This window comes from Mus caroli, chromosome 1 (assembly GCF_900094665.2).
Source record: "Mus caroli chromosome 1, CAROLI_EIJ_v1.1, whole genome shotgun sequence".
NCBI classification, from domain to species: domain Eukaryota; kingdom Metazoa; phylum Chordata; class Mammalia; order Rodentia; family Muridae; genus Mus; species Mus caroli.
The window spans coordinates 12,536,765-12,555,353 of NC_034570.1; the positions used below are offsets into that span (position 1 = coordinate 12,536,765).

General features: G+C 40.1%; 1 protein-coding gene across 8 annotated transcripts in view; it reads right to left on the reverse strand.

Annotated features, from left to right (window-relative positions):
- The window catches only part of Ube2w (ubiquitin conjugating enzyme E2 W), an 83,224-nt gene that overhangs the window by 54,723 nt on the left and 9,912 nt on the right, over positions 1-18,589 (reverse strand). For all 8 annotated transcript variants that reach the window (XR_003836462.1, XM_021172018.2, XM_021172026.2 and 5 more), the window contains exons 2-3: positions 8,393-8,484; positions 4,369-4,471 (exon numbers count right to left, since the gene is read on the reverse strand). Coding sequence is in view for 7 of the 8 variants with exons in the window: in XM_021172018.2 (XP_021027677.1) it covers positions 4,369-4,471; positions 8,393-8,484 (195 nt within the window). In the remaining variant the exon portion in view is untranslated. The remainder of the gene's footprint in view (positions 1-4,368; positions 4,472-8,392; positions 8,485-18,589) is intronic.

Here is an 18,589-nt window from a genome sequence, read left to right on the forward strand (position 1 = left end):
GACATGAGGAGGGGATCAGTGTGTGCGGACATGAGGAGGGGATCAGTGTGTGTAGACATGAGGAGGAGGGGATCTAGTATTCCTTGATTCAGTTTGTTAACTGTGTGGTCAGCAATCCCAGGGAGCATCCTGCCTCTGCCTCCCCAGTTCTAGAATAACAGGGGCACTGCAAACCTGGCTTTTAGCTGTTGCTTGGGATTAAAATCAATTCTTCCTAACTGTAGAGCAACACTCTACTTCAGAAACCATTCTCCCAGCCTTTTCTTTTGCCTTTTTTGAGACATGGATCTTGTTTTGTTGTCCAGGTTAGTCTAGAACTCTCTGCTCAAGTAATATTCAATGTTCCGAGTGCTGGTGCTAAGGTAAACAGTGCCCCATTGAAACTCTACAATCTGAGCCAAACAGATCTGATTCCATGTTATATACTCAAGCTGTAGCAGATAAAAGTCCTTTAAAGGCAACCTACTGCCTTTTTAGTCTCTCCGTACTCTTCTACTTCTTCATATAAAGACAAGTGTTTGGCATAACATAAATGCTCTAGACACACTGAATTAAGCAGCCATTTACAAGTAACTCAGCATAAACAAATACCAAGTTTACCCAGACAGACATTCCCTGTGTGAGGAAAGCTGCTGGCATTAACTGTGTGTTGGTGGGAATGATGATGGCATGGTACCCCAACTCATTCCTATACTAACTGAAAAACACTTAGTGTCAAATCAAGCCAAACATCATTCTGTAGGCAGATAGCTCTTTTCATAGCAAAATGGGAAGAAGTGAGAAGCTAATCATGAATAAGAGGAAAACATAGAAAGCTATACAAGTGTGGAATGGCCTGTATGCGTTACAGATTCAGTAGTGGGCATTTCACAACGAGACTGGTCTACTCCAGGGACACTCCTAATATTCTGGTTTTCTAAGAAGTCATATACTCAACATTGCTTGTTCTGTAGGAAGATGAAAGACTAGTTAGTATCCAACAACTGCCAATGTTTCTGTTGCTTCAAACTACCTTGTAATTGGGGAACTGACCTCACAGGTTTTCAACCATGTTCCTTTACATGTACACAAATCTTATTAGACCCATTACATTTAAAGCTATACGGATGATGTGATTAATAGTGATTTTAATAATTAAGAAATCCCTGCTCTTAAGAGTAGTCTTAATTTTCTTAACCAAAATAAATTAGAATGTGCAACTTGTGCAGCATAGATGGATACATTACAAAATAAGATGTTAAAAAGTAATACTAGCATTCCAAAAGGATAGAGTAATTGTCCTCAGGCCTTTTAGATTCCACACATAATCTTTTACTTTCCTAGAGGTTACTGTAAGGATGAGCAGAGACCTTTCCCATGCTAGTAACGTATCTACTTGGCAGTATGGCAGAGAGGGGGAAGAGGGGAAGGGAGGAGGGGGGGGGATAGAAGGGGGAGGGAGGAATGACTGACTCCTGACTGCTCCAATTAGTAATCAAACCATGAAGAAGGCCTTTCTACAAGCTTTGACTGCTTCATTTAGAAAATGAAAACCTGAGTCTATATCTCATAACTACTTTATTAAAAACTATTAGGTGACAAAATCAGAATGGAAATTAAATGATGAAATATGATACATAAACATTACTACACAGTAGAATGCAGGGAGGTATCTGTGTAAGAAATGGTTAAGTTTTAACATGTCCATAAAGGGACTTTATACCCAAGGTAAAGACTTGCTTCCACAGGAAAATAATCATTCACAGATTTTACTAAGAAAGGCAAAAATAGGGCAGGGGTATGGGAGGGCGTGGGACATATATATATACATAGAGAGTGGGGGGTGGAAAGGGAGCAAGTATAAGGTTTTGATTCTAGCACTGTGAAAAGGTATATAACACAAGTATAAACGAATGAAACATTATCCTATTGAAACAGCCCAGTTGGAAGATAATTCCTTGTTCTACAGTCCAGATCCTAAGATAAGAGAAATGGACTGACTTAAAGATTGCAAAAAGACTGAAAAACTGTATCTAGGAATACTGAAAGCAGACAATTTAAAACAAAACAGAAGGTAAACAGAAACCCAACATATAGAAGAATTTCATTACTGGAAACGATTAAGTTTGGATGCATTTAATCTGAAATGTCATTAGGGCTTAGTGGCACACGCCCTTAATCCCAGCACTCAGGAGGTAGAGGCAGACAGATCTCTGTGAGTTGCAAGGCCAACACGGTCTGCATAGTGAGTTCCAGAAAAGCCAGGGCTACACAGAGAAACACTCACTTTCTTGGGGGAGGAAAAACATTGGTGTCCAAAAGACTTATGAAATTTTAGAAGGGTATGTACCCACAGCAGTGATCTGAATCAGCTGTTTAATGTATCTTAATATTAAAGAATGAAATACTGCTGAATAATAAATCTGAAGTTATTAAAAATCAAAGGAGCAGGAAGAAAAGGAAGAAGAGAATAAGTTTATTATAAATGGTGATTTGGAAATATTTAAATTTGATATCTGATTTTGAATAAAAGACTAAAAGACAGAACTTGCAGAATGCTTTTTGACTTAGTTTTATGTTTATAGAAATACTGTATTCCTATGATTAAAAAAAAAAAATCTGTTCCTTCCAGAATCCCCACTAAGTTGAAGGCAGTGTCTTAGTTAGGGTTTCTATCCCTGCACAAACATCATGAACAAAAAGTAAATTGGGGAGGAAAGGGTTTATTCAGCTTACACTTCCCACTTTCCTGTTCATCACCAAAGAAAGTCAGGACTGGAACTCAAGCAGGTCAGGAAGCAGGAGCTGATGCAGAGGCCATAGAGGGATGTTCTCTACTGGCTTGCTTCCCCTGGCTTGCTCAGCCTGCTCTCTTATAGAACCAAGACTACCAGCCCAGAGATGGTCCGACCACAAGGGGCCTTTCCCCCTTGATCACTAATTGAGAAAATGCCCCACAGCTGGATCTCATGGAGGCATTTCCTCAACTGAAGCTCCTTTCTCTGTGATAACGCCAGCCTGTGTCAAGCTGACACACAAAACCAGCCAGTACAGGTAGAAACAGCTAAGGGCACAAAGGTGAAGGATCTCAGATATTAGACAAAGTAAATCCTCTTATTCATATTCTTCGTGAGGAGGGAGAGGACTGTGCTTGAGATTAGCAGATGCCTTTTATAATGCCCAGGTCATGGCAGCACATCCCCTTCACTTTACAGTTCTATAAAAATGGTCAAAGGAGCCTTAAGGCTTAACTTTTCGTTCATGACAACTTTGTAATTCAAGGAGTCAGTATTTAGTTAATCCTACCTCTTTATACAATTCCCTTTATAGCATAATGCAATAACTAATGTCCTTTTTTTTCTCTTGTGGCCAAAAAATACTTAAGGTAAATTTAGAATATTATTTTGAAGGTAACAATGAAATATGACTTTACTCAAAATAGCACATTTATAATCATATACCAAGTTGAATTTTAGGTACTGGGTTTACTTTCCAGGAGACTTAATTACTTAGCAGTAACACAGAGGGTTGGCAGGGTTTCATTTTAACAACACACCTCACAAAGCTTAAAATGTGAAATCTTATAATTTATGGAGAATAAATAATTCAAGTAACTCCCTTCTTACAAGTCAGGAGCCTGGAGATCATTCCAGAATCTCCCCCTCTCTAACATCCAATTAATTATTTACTAGTTAAATACCTCTTAAAAACATCCCCTGGGGCTGGAGAGAGCCCAACTGTTAGCGGCACTTGTTCTCTAGAGAACCCAGGTTCAATTTCAGCACTCACATGGCTGCTCACATCCAACATCGTCTTCGGCCCTCGCAGGACATCAGGCACACATGTGGTGCACAGACGGACATGTAGGCAGAAACACTAGCACACAAAGCCCCTCCCCAAGAAAGGTTTGTTCTTAATTCCTTCCACTACTGGCATTTTTCCTGTCTAAGTATTAAACTATTAACTAAACTGTGTTTGCTTCAAACCATAATGATCAGATTTCAGGTGACTTCATGTATTTGACATCTGTAAACACACACTTGTTTTTAAAGACTGCAAAGAAAACACATCAATAGAAAACCAAAGACAGTCCTAAAAGAGCCTTTATCGGTGTGGTCAGTGGTTCTAGAAGAGAGTCCCTGCAGTTATCACAAATGGTAACCTTCCCCATTGCTCATGTAACCCATGGATGACAAACCACTTGAAGCTCCTGGTAGCATGACAGCAGAAAAGCCTCTGTCCCAATAAAATTTGCATAATCCTGACTTATGTAAAGATAGTTCTATCTACATATTTATATTGGGTTTGTGATATAGGTTTAGCTAGACAAAAATAACCAATTTAGTGTTTTGCTATAGTCTAAAAACACAATGGTACATGCAAGGTTACCTGAGGAGAGTCAAAAGGGTATCGACTACTAAATTTAAACAAAAGTTGAAATTTTTCCCCTTCATATAAGGTTCCTGGTGCACCTTCCATGTCTACGATCCACCTAAGACAGGAAAAAGAAAAAAGGAAACAGATTTAAAACTTAAATAAAAAGGATTGAGGGCTGGAGAGATGGCTCAGCGGTTACAGGCACTGACTGCTCTTCTGAAGGTCCTGAGTTCTAATCCCAGCAACCACATGGTGGCTCAAAACCATCTGTAATGAGATCTGATGCCCTCTTCTGGATGACAGCTACAGTGTACTTACATGTAATAAATAAATAAGTAAATAAATCTTTAAAAGAAAAAAAAAAAGGATTGAAATGAAGGGGAAAAGAGAACACTGTGCTGCCGGGCACTGGGCAGAGCAACCAGAGGGTAGTGCTGCACTTCACTCAGCAACTCTCATACTGCATTTTTCTCTTTGTAGAGAACTTTCAAATGTATCATTATTGTGTATACTATGTATGACTGGGTAAATGCATTATTGTTGTATGGGGTGGAGCACTTACAACCACAGCATACAACATACAGCTTTTGACCCTTTCCTTCCACCTCTATGTGGGTTCAGATATTGAACACAGGTCGCTACCTTGTGTTTTGTTTTAATCTTTCTGGCCTGCAGAGCAGGGTTGTTTGTCTGTCTGTTTGGTGTGTGTGTGTGTACTAGGATCAGGATGATACACACCCTCTTAACTGCTGAGCTATCTCTCTAACCCCATAGTAATAACCTCCTTCCTATCCTTCTGGGACACTCTAGATTAAAGAAATTAGGTCAAGGTCAGAACCAGACTTGTAAGTCAGATCTGAAACAAACTACAAATAACAAACAAACAAAAGCTCCAACATATGCTACTATCAGGGTCCATACTGGGCTCTTCATCACACAGTCTTATTTTCTTTCAAAAGACTACTTTCTATAGTAATGAAAACCTTTTAGACAGTATCAAGTTTATTAGCCATCGTCCTGTTGGAAGCAATGGGAGAAAGTGCTATCAACAGAGCCTCTAGGGGACTATAGCTGACAAACTCACCTCCTAATCAGAGTGCATGGATCCCTGTCCACAATCTCTGGAGGTTTTAAGCAAGGGTCTCTCCTGCCTTTCCTTGCTAGCTCACTTTCAGGGCTTTAATTAAGCACCCAAAGATTCCTATGGCATTTATGTGAGCTTGTTTCATTGTTACTCTGTAACAATCTCTAGTCATTAGAAGAGGGGACAGAAGATAAAACAGATAGGATAGATACCATTTAGACGTGAATGGAAATCATTAGGAATGAGTCTTTAATTATAGCTGTCATGTATAATTATTGTAGCTGGCCAAATCCTTTAACCTCATACTTCTCAAGTACAAAAATGTGCTTATTTGAATACAGGATAACTGAGGTTGAGGCTGTACCTCGGCACATCAGTAAAGCACTCATCAAGGCCCTGAGTGTGGTGCCCAGTACTGCCATCAATACTAAGCATCACCCACTCATCTACCTATCCAGGAAAATCAGAGAAAGACCGGGTATATATACAGAGAGTATACCGGGATAAGGTTGTACTCATGTCTCACATGAAACAAAACTAGAAATGTATATAAAATAGTAACATGGGCTGGACTTAAGTCTGTGAAAGAAATAAAGTACAGAAACCCTTAAAAACATAACAATTCATTTTCAGAATGTATGCTGAGTACCTCAGATGTAAGAAGGATACGGCTGGAAGAGGGAAATGGTACTACATATGTAAAAAACAACAACAACAACAAAAATCCTCATGCAAGAGCTAGTACACAGTAAATTAAATACAGCACAAAGCTGTCTAGAAAGCAAGAAAACTGTGGGGGCATACAGGTCAGTGGTCAAGTCCTTGCAAGGCATGCTGAAGAGACCTGGGTTCAATACACAGCTCTATGCATGTGCTCGTGTGCACACACACTCTTCTTATAAAACAAAACAAGAGGCTGAAGAAGTGGCTCAGTGGCTGAGAGCACTGGCTATTCTTGCAGAGGACCCAGGTTCAATTCCAAGCACCCACATGATAGCTCACAACTAACTAACTCCAGTTCCAGAGGCTCCAACATCCTCACATAGACATATATGCAAGGAAAACACCAATGCACATAAAATAAAAATAAATTATTTAAAACAAAAACTAGGTCTTTCTTAGCTTCAAAACTCATCTCTCCCATTGGCTCACATGTACTACCCAGAGAGATAATTCAATGAAACAGGGCTTCCTAGTGCTCCCTATTTCTTAATGTAGCAAAGTTTAGGATTGACAAACATCAATTTACTTGTGACATACAAAGCAGAGTTTAAATAACAGCAAACACATATTTGCATGAAATAGGGCAAAGATACGATTTCTAATACTATGTGCAATAATTTTTTAAACTTTGCTAATTAACAAAGTAATGCATGCTTACTGAATTTTAAAAAGATATAAAATAAAAATACTCAGCAATAACAACTGTTATACTTCTTGGGGTGTATTTTATTCTTATCATTTTGCAGTTTACTACATCACTGAGGACAAGAAATACAGTACTTTTATTATGTGCACACTTAAATTTCACAATTTTCCAGCATTACTAATAATCAGTGTGCATGTGTACCGTGTGTGAGCATAGGTATGCATGCCAAGGTGTGTAGCGATGGTCAGGGGACAGCTTTTGAAGCTGTTTCTCACCTTCTACCTTTACATAGGTTCTGAAGATCAAACTCACATCCCCAGGCCTGTGCGGCAAACACCCTTAGCAGCTAAGTTTCTCAGCAGTCCCAGTCCCACAGACTGTGCCATCATTGCAATCGTTGAGTATGTGCCTTGGAGTAAGGATGTAATGGGAAGTCAGCTTATCTTTCTCCAAAGAGTCTCTACTTTTGAACTCCTATAACTATTACTTTTTTTAAAAGGTAATTTGGCATTTTTTCCCACATCTTCACTTCTAATAAAGAAATAGCTATGTACTCTATTGCAGAGAAGAGCTGGGTTTGTGACTAAGACAAGCAGCAGGCAGACGCTGTCATCCTCTAGGGCATCACCAAGTTTTCCAGAGTAGTCATGAGCTTTTGGGTCCCTCCTCCTACATCAACCTCCCAGGAAGTGAGGACGACGGGTGTGTACCACTGTACCCAGCCAATACGGCCTGTTTTCACAATTCTCAAAGATAATTATGACTAAACCAAATCTCCACTTTACAAACTACAGACTATAAAATGATAGCATTTCACTGTGTCATCCTTCTCTACTGTAGACACAGTTTTAACTCACACTTTTAACTAGAGAAGTTTAAGAAGAAGAAAAAAGTATGATCTCTGCTAGGTAACTATCCTATTGTGCTAGGAATTTATCTTCGCTCATTCTTTAGTACAGCATGAATATTTGACTTACTATGTCTAAAGGATGGGATTCATAGTGCTGCAGTCTGAATGCAGAGCAAATGTTCAAGACCTAAGAGCCAGATGTGGTGGCACATACCTACCTGTGATGCCAGTATTCTCGAGACTAAGGCTAGCCCAGAGTCACAACAAAAATAAACACATACATATATAGATACATATATGCATAAGGAACATGAAAAACACACAAAGATTGTTTTAAGAACAAAAGGAAGCTTTATAAATTACATTACAGGGCTGGAGAGATGGCTCAGAGGTTAAGAGCACTGACTGCTCTTCCAAAGGTCATGAGTTCAAATCCCAGCAACCACATGGTAGCTCACAACCATCCGTAATGAGATCTGACATACCTCTTCTGGTGTGTCTGAAGACAGCTACACTGTACTCACATACATAAAATAAGTAAATAAATCTTAAAAAAAAAGAAAAAAATTACATTACAATAAGTCTATGCTGACACAGTAAGGTTAAAAAATGAATATGCAGATATATGGAATAAGATTTTTTATTATATTAAAGGTATAACAGAATGCGATGAAATATGAAAACCACAGTTACTTGTACAACCCCAGAATACCTTTGAGAATCAAATACTCACTGCGTGATTGAATTCTGAACACTCTTTTCATTTAAAGTCATTCCAGGAGGTGGGTCATTCTGCAAAGCCAACAGTTCTTTTTGTAGTCGTTTCTAGAAAATATCAATAGTAATTTATACTCTTTAATAGCTTTCCTCTATACAGTCTAAAATAGGTGATTAAATTTCTTTCCAATGCTTGAACCTCTTTCTTCACAAGCTCCTGGAAACTCTACAGAATGTTTATGCTTAATCCTTAACTATGGTCTGCCATAAAATTCACAAGCAATGTCAGTGTTCCAATCCTACCCTGCTGCTATGAAGGGCAGTCAGGTATGCTCGCTTGCTCGCTCACTTGCTTTTTCTCTCTCTCTCTCTCTCTCTCTCTCTCTCTCTCTCTCTCTCTCTCTCGATTTATTTATTGTTATATGTAAGTACACTGTAGCTGTCTTCAGACACACCAGAAGAGGGTGTCAGATCTCATTACGGGTGGTTGTGAGCCACCATTTGGTTGCTGGGATTTGAACTTAGGACCTCTGGAAGAGCAGTCAGTGCCCTTAACTGCTGAGCCATCTCACCAGCCCAGGTATGGGCTTTCTTCACAGCTATTTCACTGATACCACAGGGCTTCAGCATGGGCTAGAGATGGGCTATTCAGTAGTCTTCCTTTGCTTTCAAATAACTACCATAGTATTCTGTAACCGTGGAAACAGGAGAATTATGAAAGTAATCCATTCCACAAAAGGCTCCTGAAAAACAATTTAAATTCAACTCATAGCCTAATTCTGTACTTATCTTCTTAAATAGGATTATTTGAACATGATTCACTTTAAACATTTTTCACTGTACATTATAAGGTTGTTGGGTTTTCTTCCCCATACTAGCTTTCTAATTGGCTTTATATTCTGTGCTTTTACTTGCACAACTTCCAGTGTTGACCTCTTCCCCGAGTTATCAGCAGCAGACATTCCTTTCCCATTTACAACACAGCAGAACTGGGAGTGTGCCTCTGTGGTTAAGAATACTCGGCTGGTATGTGCAAGGCTCTGTGCTTAATCCCCAAAACTACAAAAAACATAACTAAGGTAGTAAAATTGTATGCAAGATGATAAAGATCCTTTTAAATCACATTTTATTATTTTACTAGAACTGGAATTCTAACTCTAGTTCTCTGGAAGACCAGCAAGTGCTCTTAAACTACTGGCCCATCTCTTCAGCCCAACATTACTCATTTTATTTATTTAAATACATGTGTGGGTGCACATATGTGATAGAGGGCACTCGTGAGAGAGTCATTCCTTCTTCCACCATGTAGGGTCTTGGGGACTGAATGCAGATTGTCAAAGCTTGGTGACCAAACACCTTTACCCGCTGAGCTGTCTTACTATCTTCTAATCCTGAGACAGGGTTTCTCTGTATAGCCCTGGCTGTCCTGGACCTCACTTTGTAGACCAGGCTGGCCTCGAACTCAGAAATCCGCCTGCCTCTGCCTCCCGAGTGCTGGGATTAAAGGCATGCGCCACCACGCCCGACATCTGTCTGTTTTTATTGTTTTGTTTTTATTTTTTTTGTTTTTATTGTTTTAAAATGAACAAATATAAATATTTATTTATAACCTAAATGGCTTATCTGCTTAAAAATAGTCTCTCAGTCTAGTGTAGTAAGATACTCCATTCCAGAACTCGGGAACCTAAGGTAGAATTACAAATTTGCAGTCAGCCTGGACTACATACTGAGATACTATCTTGGAGAAAGGGGGGTGGGGGTAGGGGCAGATGGAGGGAAGGAGAGAGGAACAGAGAGAGATAGTCACAAGTAAGGGGCCCCTCCCTGGAGTAAGTCAGAGAAGCCTTCTTCAAGTGAGCACATTTTGAGGAACAGCACTGTGGAAATTCTCCGTATCTGGACGACTTTACTAAAACAGAGAAGCTACTGCAACCTCATCAGTCCTGTTCCAGTGCCATTCAAACAAACTCAGTGATATGACAAATCTGAATACACTACATGCAGTCCTAGCACAGTCAGGAAAGGAGACTAGCTTATAAATATGAGACTAAGTGTTTAAGAATCCGGTGTTAAACATAAACACAGAAGCACTCTTTCTGAAACTAACACTGCACCCGCAACGTGCTGGGTCTCTCGTGACTGCTGGTATTGGTGAGGTTCATAAATTCATCGGACTCACTCTCACAGCCTGACATTCTTGCTTTTGTTTTTTTAAATTGCCATATGTTTACTGTTAGTAATTTGTCAAGTCTGAAGAAGTTACAAACACTCCATTTTCATCAACGGAAAAGTACAGAAAAGATTATGTCTAACCACACTCTGTGCAACAGCGTTGTCAGACTGTATTTTACTACAGTAAATGCTGTCTTTGCCTCTTTGGTTTCTGATCACTTTTCCCAATGTATAGATACTAACTTGAGTTTTTTGTTGTCTAACATCATGGGATGATGAGTCCTTCAATAACCTACAGTTATTTAGCACAAACATTACTGTTTAGAAGATTGGAGACTACATCAAGAAAAATATTCCCAGTTCTAAACTACGCATAAAAAGTTCTTTCTTTTCTAAAGTGACTCCCCTTTTATATTAATCCACTTTTCTAAAGACTCGCTTGTTATTTATATGTATATGTATTTATATGTCTGCTGTGAGTATGCTTATATGCATGCTGATGACCACAAAGGCCAGAATATGTCAGATTTCCTGGAGCTGGACTTACAGGCACTTGTGAGCTATCCGAAGTGCCTGTTAGAGTTAGGCCATCCTAACTCTGGTCCTGTGAAAGATCAGCAAGTAGTCTTAACTACTGAGACATCTCTCCAGACCCACATTAATTCATTCTCATATGTACCAACATGTGTTAAATCTAAAGCACAAAACCAGAAGATTAAGTTCTTAACTGACAATGGTTACAATAATACATCACTTGTCGAGACTGATAAAATCCTTTACTTACTTTCAACTGGGAAGAGACAGCAAATATTCAATAAAACAAAGAGTTCTATGGTAGGCTTTACATCTTGTAAGGTTTTTAATCTCACTGAAACCTTGAAAAGGTACTTTTTTGTTTTTACTGTTAGTTTTGTTGGGAAACTATTCTGAAGTGTGGAAATTCTCACTGGAGGTAAAAAGAAATACAAACAAGAGAAAGGATACTCAAAATGAAGGAATAGAATAGTTGGGCATGGTGGTCTATGCCTTTAATCACAGCAATTCAGAAGCTGACCTCAATGAGTTTGCGCCTGGTTTACACAGCTAGTTCCAAGCCAGCCAGGATTACAGAGTAAGAAAGACCCTACCTTAAAACAAAAACAAAAGAGTGTGGAGGGAGGGAGAGAGAGGAAACTGTGGTGGGGGTGCCATTATGTAACAATGGTTGCTAGTGCAATTGTGCAAATTAAAAGACTGGCAGTGGGTGTAGCTTGGTATTAAATTGTTTACCTAGTATTAGTGAGGTCCTGAGTTCAAGTCCCAGTACTATAAAAATATTAAAGGCAACCAACAATGTTTTCTCCAATTCCATCTAAGATTATTAAGAAACGACTCTTAGTAATAGCTTAGCAATGAAGTAATTTAACTTATTTTAGCCAAACAATACAAATGAAACAGATTCCATCAACTGAATTCTGAGTACACCTTCTATAGACCGTAACTTCTGTTACTTGTTACTACGTTTTCCTCTTTAAGGGAAGGAAAAGCCTGAAACAAAGATTTTCATTCTTTCTCCAGCTACATCAGTAGTAGGTTTGCACATAGATACACAAATGCAAACCCTCATACACATAAAAATGAAATAAGCAAACAAGCAAATCTATTGGGCAGCATGAAATGTTTCTACAGTATGGGCAGAGGTGGAGAACACCCAGAGGACTCCCACACCCCCTACTACAAGCACAGGCTGAAGGGCACTCAGAGGCCCAGATACCACTTAGAGAGATAGGAGAGAGAAAGCAGAAAGGTGTGTGTACAATGAAGTGAAATGGATCTAGAGATGTGAGGGTGGTGAGAATCAGCCTGCTATGCCACCTGAGGCCATGGTAATGTCCTGCCCAACACAGACTCCCACAACAGTTATGTCTGGGTTCATGGCCCATGTCACTACCAAAGGCCATGTGGACATCCCTGGTCTGGGATGCTGCCTAGGGCCATGTTGACATCCAAGGGCAGCACAAAGCTGGCCCTGGTGGCATTGACTTGGGTGAGTAGACATGAGAGCATGAGTGTGTGGGAGCTAGGTCTGCCCCTAACCAGATGCAGCATTTGGGAGAGTGGCCACCACACCTCACCTAGGCAGCACTGTAGAGCTGGCCCTGGTGGTGTGGGCACAGGATAGTTGACTCTGAGAGCCAGGGCATGGGCAAGGGAGAGATGGCCCACCCTGCTGCGGAGATCCTGTCCTGGTGGCATGAACATGGGAAAGCCAATCCTGACGCTCACCTGGGCAAAGCAGTAAAGCTGGTCCTGATGGAAGAAGCTCAGAAGAGCTGACAGGCTAACCAACTCGGTTACCACTCAGGCCCAGAGTTAAGAGTTTGCTAACCCAACATCTACCCCATCTATGAACTGCTAGAGTTCATGAAAGGGCCAGTCCTATAGATCCAAAGTGGCATTGTCTCCATGACACAGGGCAACAGCAGGACACCTGAGCGGAGTTCCAGTGAGGACCCAGTACTGACAGTGTAGCAGAAGCCACAGAGTCACAAGTAAAGCTGTGGGGCAGGAGGCTATACTTACTCTGTCATACACTAGTTTCAATGGCTGCGGTGGTGTTCTTGTTGTTGTTTAATTTTTATTTTTATTTTGTTTTCTTTTGGAGGAGGGAGTTGCAAAGGCAGAGGGCAGATATGGAGAGACAGGGAGTGGAGTAGGATTGTGATACTTAACATGAAATTCAAAGAGTCAATAAAAAGGTTTTTTTGTAATAAGCAGAATCGAATTATGTTCCATTTTAAAACTTATCTTTAATGTCTGTCTCAAAAGACCCCAGGTATAGGTGGAACAACAATATGAACTAGCCAGTACCCCAGAGCTCTTGACTCTAGCTGCATATGTATCAAAAGATGGCCTAGTCGGCCATCACTGGAAAGAGAGGCCCATTGGACTTGCCAACTTTATATGCCCAAGTACACGGGAATGCCAGGGCCAAAAAGTGGGAGTGGGTGGGTAGGGGAGTGGGGGAAGAGTATGGGGGACTTTTGGGATAGCACTGGAAATGTAAATGAGGAAAATACCTAATTAAAAAAAAAAAAGATACCAGGATTCAAAAAGATGCTCTAGTAGGTATCCAAACTGCCTCACAAAGTTGTAATAAATAAATATAGGACCATAGGTTCATTTTCATTCCTATTCAACACTACAGATTAATAATGTAAAAACAAACAAACAAACAAACAGTAAATAAACCAAGAAATTACAAAGACGGCTACAGAGGGTGCAGATGTCTAAGGGAACTACCAACCAAGAGAAATGTTACAATGTCCCCTTCCTAAACCCAAAATCCCAGGACACCCAGGCTGCAAAAATCAATGACTCTCTCCCCACTTCCCAACACAAGCACCACAGGGGCCTGCAGGCCAGAGAGACCTAAGAACATCACTTTCGACATCACAGTCACTGTGCTAGCAATTCACTCTGTAACTGTCAACCCTGGTCAGAGAAACGCCACTTTGCAGTGGCAGCAATTAACACAGACATGCATCACTGGTCAAAGTGCTGAGAGAGTGACTGTCCCTCAAGGCTCATGGAACTCCACACAAGGGGATAAAAAGAAATGCAGGAGCCAGAGAATGAGGAGAAACACTCTGAATTCCTGTCTTCCGGATGTGACACAAATTCACAGCAGCTATGACTGCACAAGACCTTCCCAAGGTCAAGCCAGCCAACATTCCAGAATGGATACAGAAGAGTACGGGAGGCCCCATTTCCTAGCAGTAGATGGCTGCTGAGGGAGGGAAAATCACGTTTCTCTGTTGCTGTAGCTAGTAGTAGATTGCCCATATCCAAGTGCAAGGCCTCACAGACCTATGTGCATACAGGTAGGGGCACAGAAGGAAAAAGACGGGGGGGGGGGATGACTTGAATAAAAATACATTTTAAAATGATATATATATATTTTTTTTTTTTTTTTAAATAACACATAGCCAGGCATAGTGGTACACATCTAAGGTCCCAGTTCTTGGGAGGGAGAGACAGGAGGAGTTCTACCACACAGTGACTTTTAGGACAGTCCAAGTAAGTTACATGATACAAAAACCCAGAAACTGCATCTGGAGACACAAGCTCAGCCCTGAGTTCTTGCTGGTTTTCCAGAGGGACCAGTTTGGTTCCTAGCATCCCTGCTGGGCAGCTCAGAACTGACTATAGCTCCTGCTCCAAAGGATCTGAAGTCTGTACTGGTCTTCCCAGTAACCTGCATACACATGGTAGACATAGATACATGGAAAGGGCGGTTGGGACAAATTAAATAAAATAAATACCTTATATGGGTGGTTGTGGCACACACCTTTAATCCCAGCATTCAGAAGGCAGAGAGGCAGGGGGATATCTGAGTTTGAGGCCAGCCTGGTCTATAGAATAAGTTCCAGGACTACACAGAGAAATCCTGTCTTAAAAAAAATTTAAATACCTTATGAATTATATGAAAATAAATACCTTATGAATTCATCTAGGCATACACAATTGATAATAATGAACCATCAGCTCCTAACAGCCTATCTCAAACACTCAGTCACTTCATCTGAACTCAAATTCTGCTCCACAATGAAACTTCATTTCAGAATTGTGTCTGCTCACAGAAAAATAGCCATTAAGCAAAATATTTTGAGAAAAGTACTAAGGCTATCTTATATTTGAATAAGAAATATAATCCTTTAATAGAACTACAATTGTGTAGAAAAACAGGAAATACATAATCATTTCTATAGTTTTAAATTTGATTCTTTAGGCCTTCCAGAGGATTAAACCTTAAAAATGTCTTAGGTCTCCTAAACACTACACGGGAAACAAAAAGATGCATGACAACTAATCCAGTTTACAGTGTTCATCTAATCCTTACTATGTACGCAAAGACACAGGTTTAAACAGAATCACCTATGGAGGGGCTGGAGAGGTGGATCAGTAGTTAAGAGCACTGGCTGCTCTTCCAGAGGGCCTGGGCTCCACTCCCAACACCCACATGGCAGCTCACAACTGTCTTTAACTCTAGTTCCAGGAGATCCAATGCCCTCTTCGGTACTTCTCAGGCAATGTACACAAATGGGGCACACAATTACATGCAGGCAAAACACCCAAACACATCAAATAATTATAAACCTTAACAAAGGAAAAAGAATTACCTAAGGAGTCAAGAGAAATTCCAAAATGCATGCCAGGACAATTAAATCATAATCTGGGGACTTGTAAGTTTCCCAGCTGACTTCAATATGAGGTCAAAGTTGAAAACAGCTGGTTTTAATTGTGTGGGCCAACTTGAAAAACCAAACCAAACCTCAGCAAATGCCAAACAGAGAAAGTCACTAAACAGCAAGAGAGAGTAGAAACTAGGTACATGGATGCAGTAGCACATTTACCAGTGCTAATCTGCCTTACACTTCCAAATCAAGATGGACTGAAAGCAAAAACAGTCAATTTGCAGTATTCGCAGTAGCTTGTATCTAAGCAAGCGCTGAGTTCACGGGTGAACACAGAGCTTACTGCTTCAGATGACACAGAGGCTTCTGTGCACCTCTTACCACAATCTCAGTTACGCACTAATAAACCTTTTTTATGTGTGTTTCTTTTTAAAGATTCCTCACTGAGCTGAACATATAGTTCATCAGTAGAGCAATTGTCTAGGATGCATGAGGCCCTACCCTGGGCCCCCAAACCACAATCAATCAATCAATGTCACTTATTTACTATACATTAACTCATTAACATCAAATTCACAGCCACAGTACTGTAATTTATGCTTCAGTGAATCTTATCTGACACAAGCATTTTCTCTAAAGCACATGATAGCATTCATAAACTCAGGACCTCTAAATAGCACTTTAATACTAGGCTTACAGATAATTTTAAACACTGAAAAAAAGAACAAAAATGAAAAACTCAGGACGTCAAAGTGAAGCCCAGAAATGACATCTGCTTGCAGTCAGCACAACAGTGCCTTGTCTGACCTTCAGTGTGTGCTTATTGCTTTGCAAATATGACTTCAAAACACTTTCACAATTGATTCAGGATTTCAGAGAAATATAAACAAGCAGATGAATTCAAATACAGTTTGTAATAATGAAGACCCTTCTCAAAGTCCAGTATACCTAATTTCCTATCAGATTCTCTCCTTAATGTACAAAGTAAGCTTAATTTCCACATTTTATTTTCACAACTGAAAACATATTTTATAAAGTCATTTGTAAAATGTAGCTACAGTTTAAAGAAAAGGTTACATTTATACCTGGAACAGTTGACCTGTAAGATGTCTGTGATATGGCCCTTTTTTTTTTTTTTTTTCTTTTTGGTTTTTTGAGACAGGGTTTCTCTGTATAGCCCTGGCTGTCCTGGAACTCACTTTGTAGACCAGGCTGGCCTCAAACTCAGAAATTTGCCTGCCTTTGCCTCCCAAGTGCTGGGATTAAAGTGTGCGCCACCACCACCCGGCTGTCCTGTGGCATTTTTAAAAGTCTAATGCCAGTACACCTCTTTTAGTTATAATGAAGATCAACACAGAAACACATACGTCTCAGCAACAGTTTGTTGGGATTAAAGGCAATTTTCAGTAGAGCTACAATAAACTCTGCAGACAGCTCTCCATTTATCAGTTTGAGACTATCAAACCTGATGGGACTTTCAGCCTGGAAATATTTAACTTCAGAAGGAAAAGTAGCTGCTATGTAAACACTACATACACCATACACAAAAAGGAATTTTATTAATCAAAGACCTAAATGTATGAGCTACAATTCTAGTACTTAGAAAATACAGATGCAGCCATGGGTGGAGACACTCAGCTCTAATCCCAGCCTTTGTGAGGCAGGGCAGGCTGATGAGTGAGTTTAAAGGCCAGCCTCGCCTACACATGTTGAACATATACAAACTCTTCCCATGGCTAAGAGTGCTGGTTGAGGACTCTAGTTTGGGTCTTAAACACCATTTCTGGTGACTCACATGGCCTGTAACTCCAGCTCCAAGGGATCCAACATACTCTCTTCAGGCTTCTAGTCAACTGCACGTGTGTACATAATTGGGTGGTGACCCACACCTTCAATCCCAGTGGTTCAAAGATCAGGCTAGCCTTGAACTCAGAGATCTGCCTGCCTCAACCTCCTGATGGATGGAATTAAATGTGTGAGCCACCTCCAGCCGTCTTCAATCCCAGCATTTAAGAGGAAGAGGAAGAGGAAGAAGCTGGAGAGATGGTCCAGTGGTTAAGAGCACTGGCTGCTCTTTCAGGGGACTCAGGTTCAATTCCCAGTTCATAGTTGCCTGTAACTCTAATTCTATAGGATCTCACACCTTCAAACGGACATACATGCAGGCAAAACAGCAATGCACTAAAAATAAATAAATTAAAAGAGAGAGAGAGAGAGAGAGAGAGAAGGAAGAAGGCAACCCAGGTCTACATAGCAAATTCCAGGTCAGCTAAGAAAATATAAAACTGTAAAATCCTTTGTGAAAAAAAAATAAGTAAACAATTTAATAAAACCTCTTATAACTAAACAATAAAAAATTTAATTTCTTAAATGAAAATGAATTTGAACAGATGCTTCTCCAAAGAAATCATTCAAATGGTCAATATAAAAAAGAAAAGATGTTCAACATCATTAATCATTGATAAATATAAATTTAAAAATCACAATGAGATGCCACTATACACTAAGATAAACACTCACATCACTATTAGCCAGAATGTATATAAACTGCTTACAAAAATATGAACTAGAGCAGTTGCCTGGGTAAAAGCAGTTGCATAGTGTGGTACTGTAACTTATACAAAAAATATGTAAAATGTCAGTATCCAAGAGTTCCTTATTAGGGGCCCCAGAGTTTCAGATTAACCAACTTTGGATGCAAAAGATCTGGGGGCAGCCAGGTATGAGGAGGTGGAGGCAAAGGCAAGAGGACTGGCTAGCCTGAATTACATAGTGAGTTCAAGGCCAGTCTGGGCTAGAGAATGAAACCCTATGTATCTGTTTGGCTACAGAGTGGTGAGGTGGGGATTAGCGGCGGGGGGGGG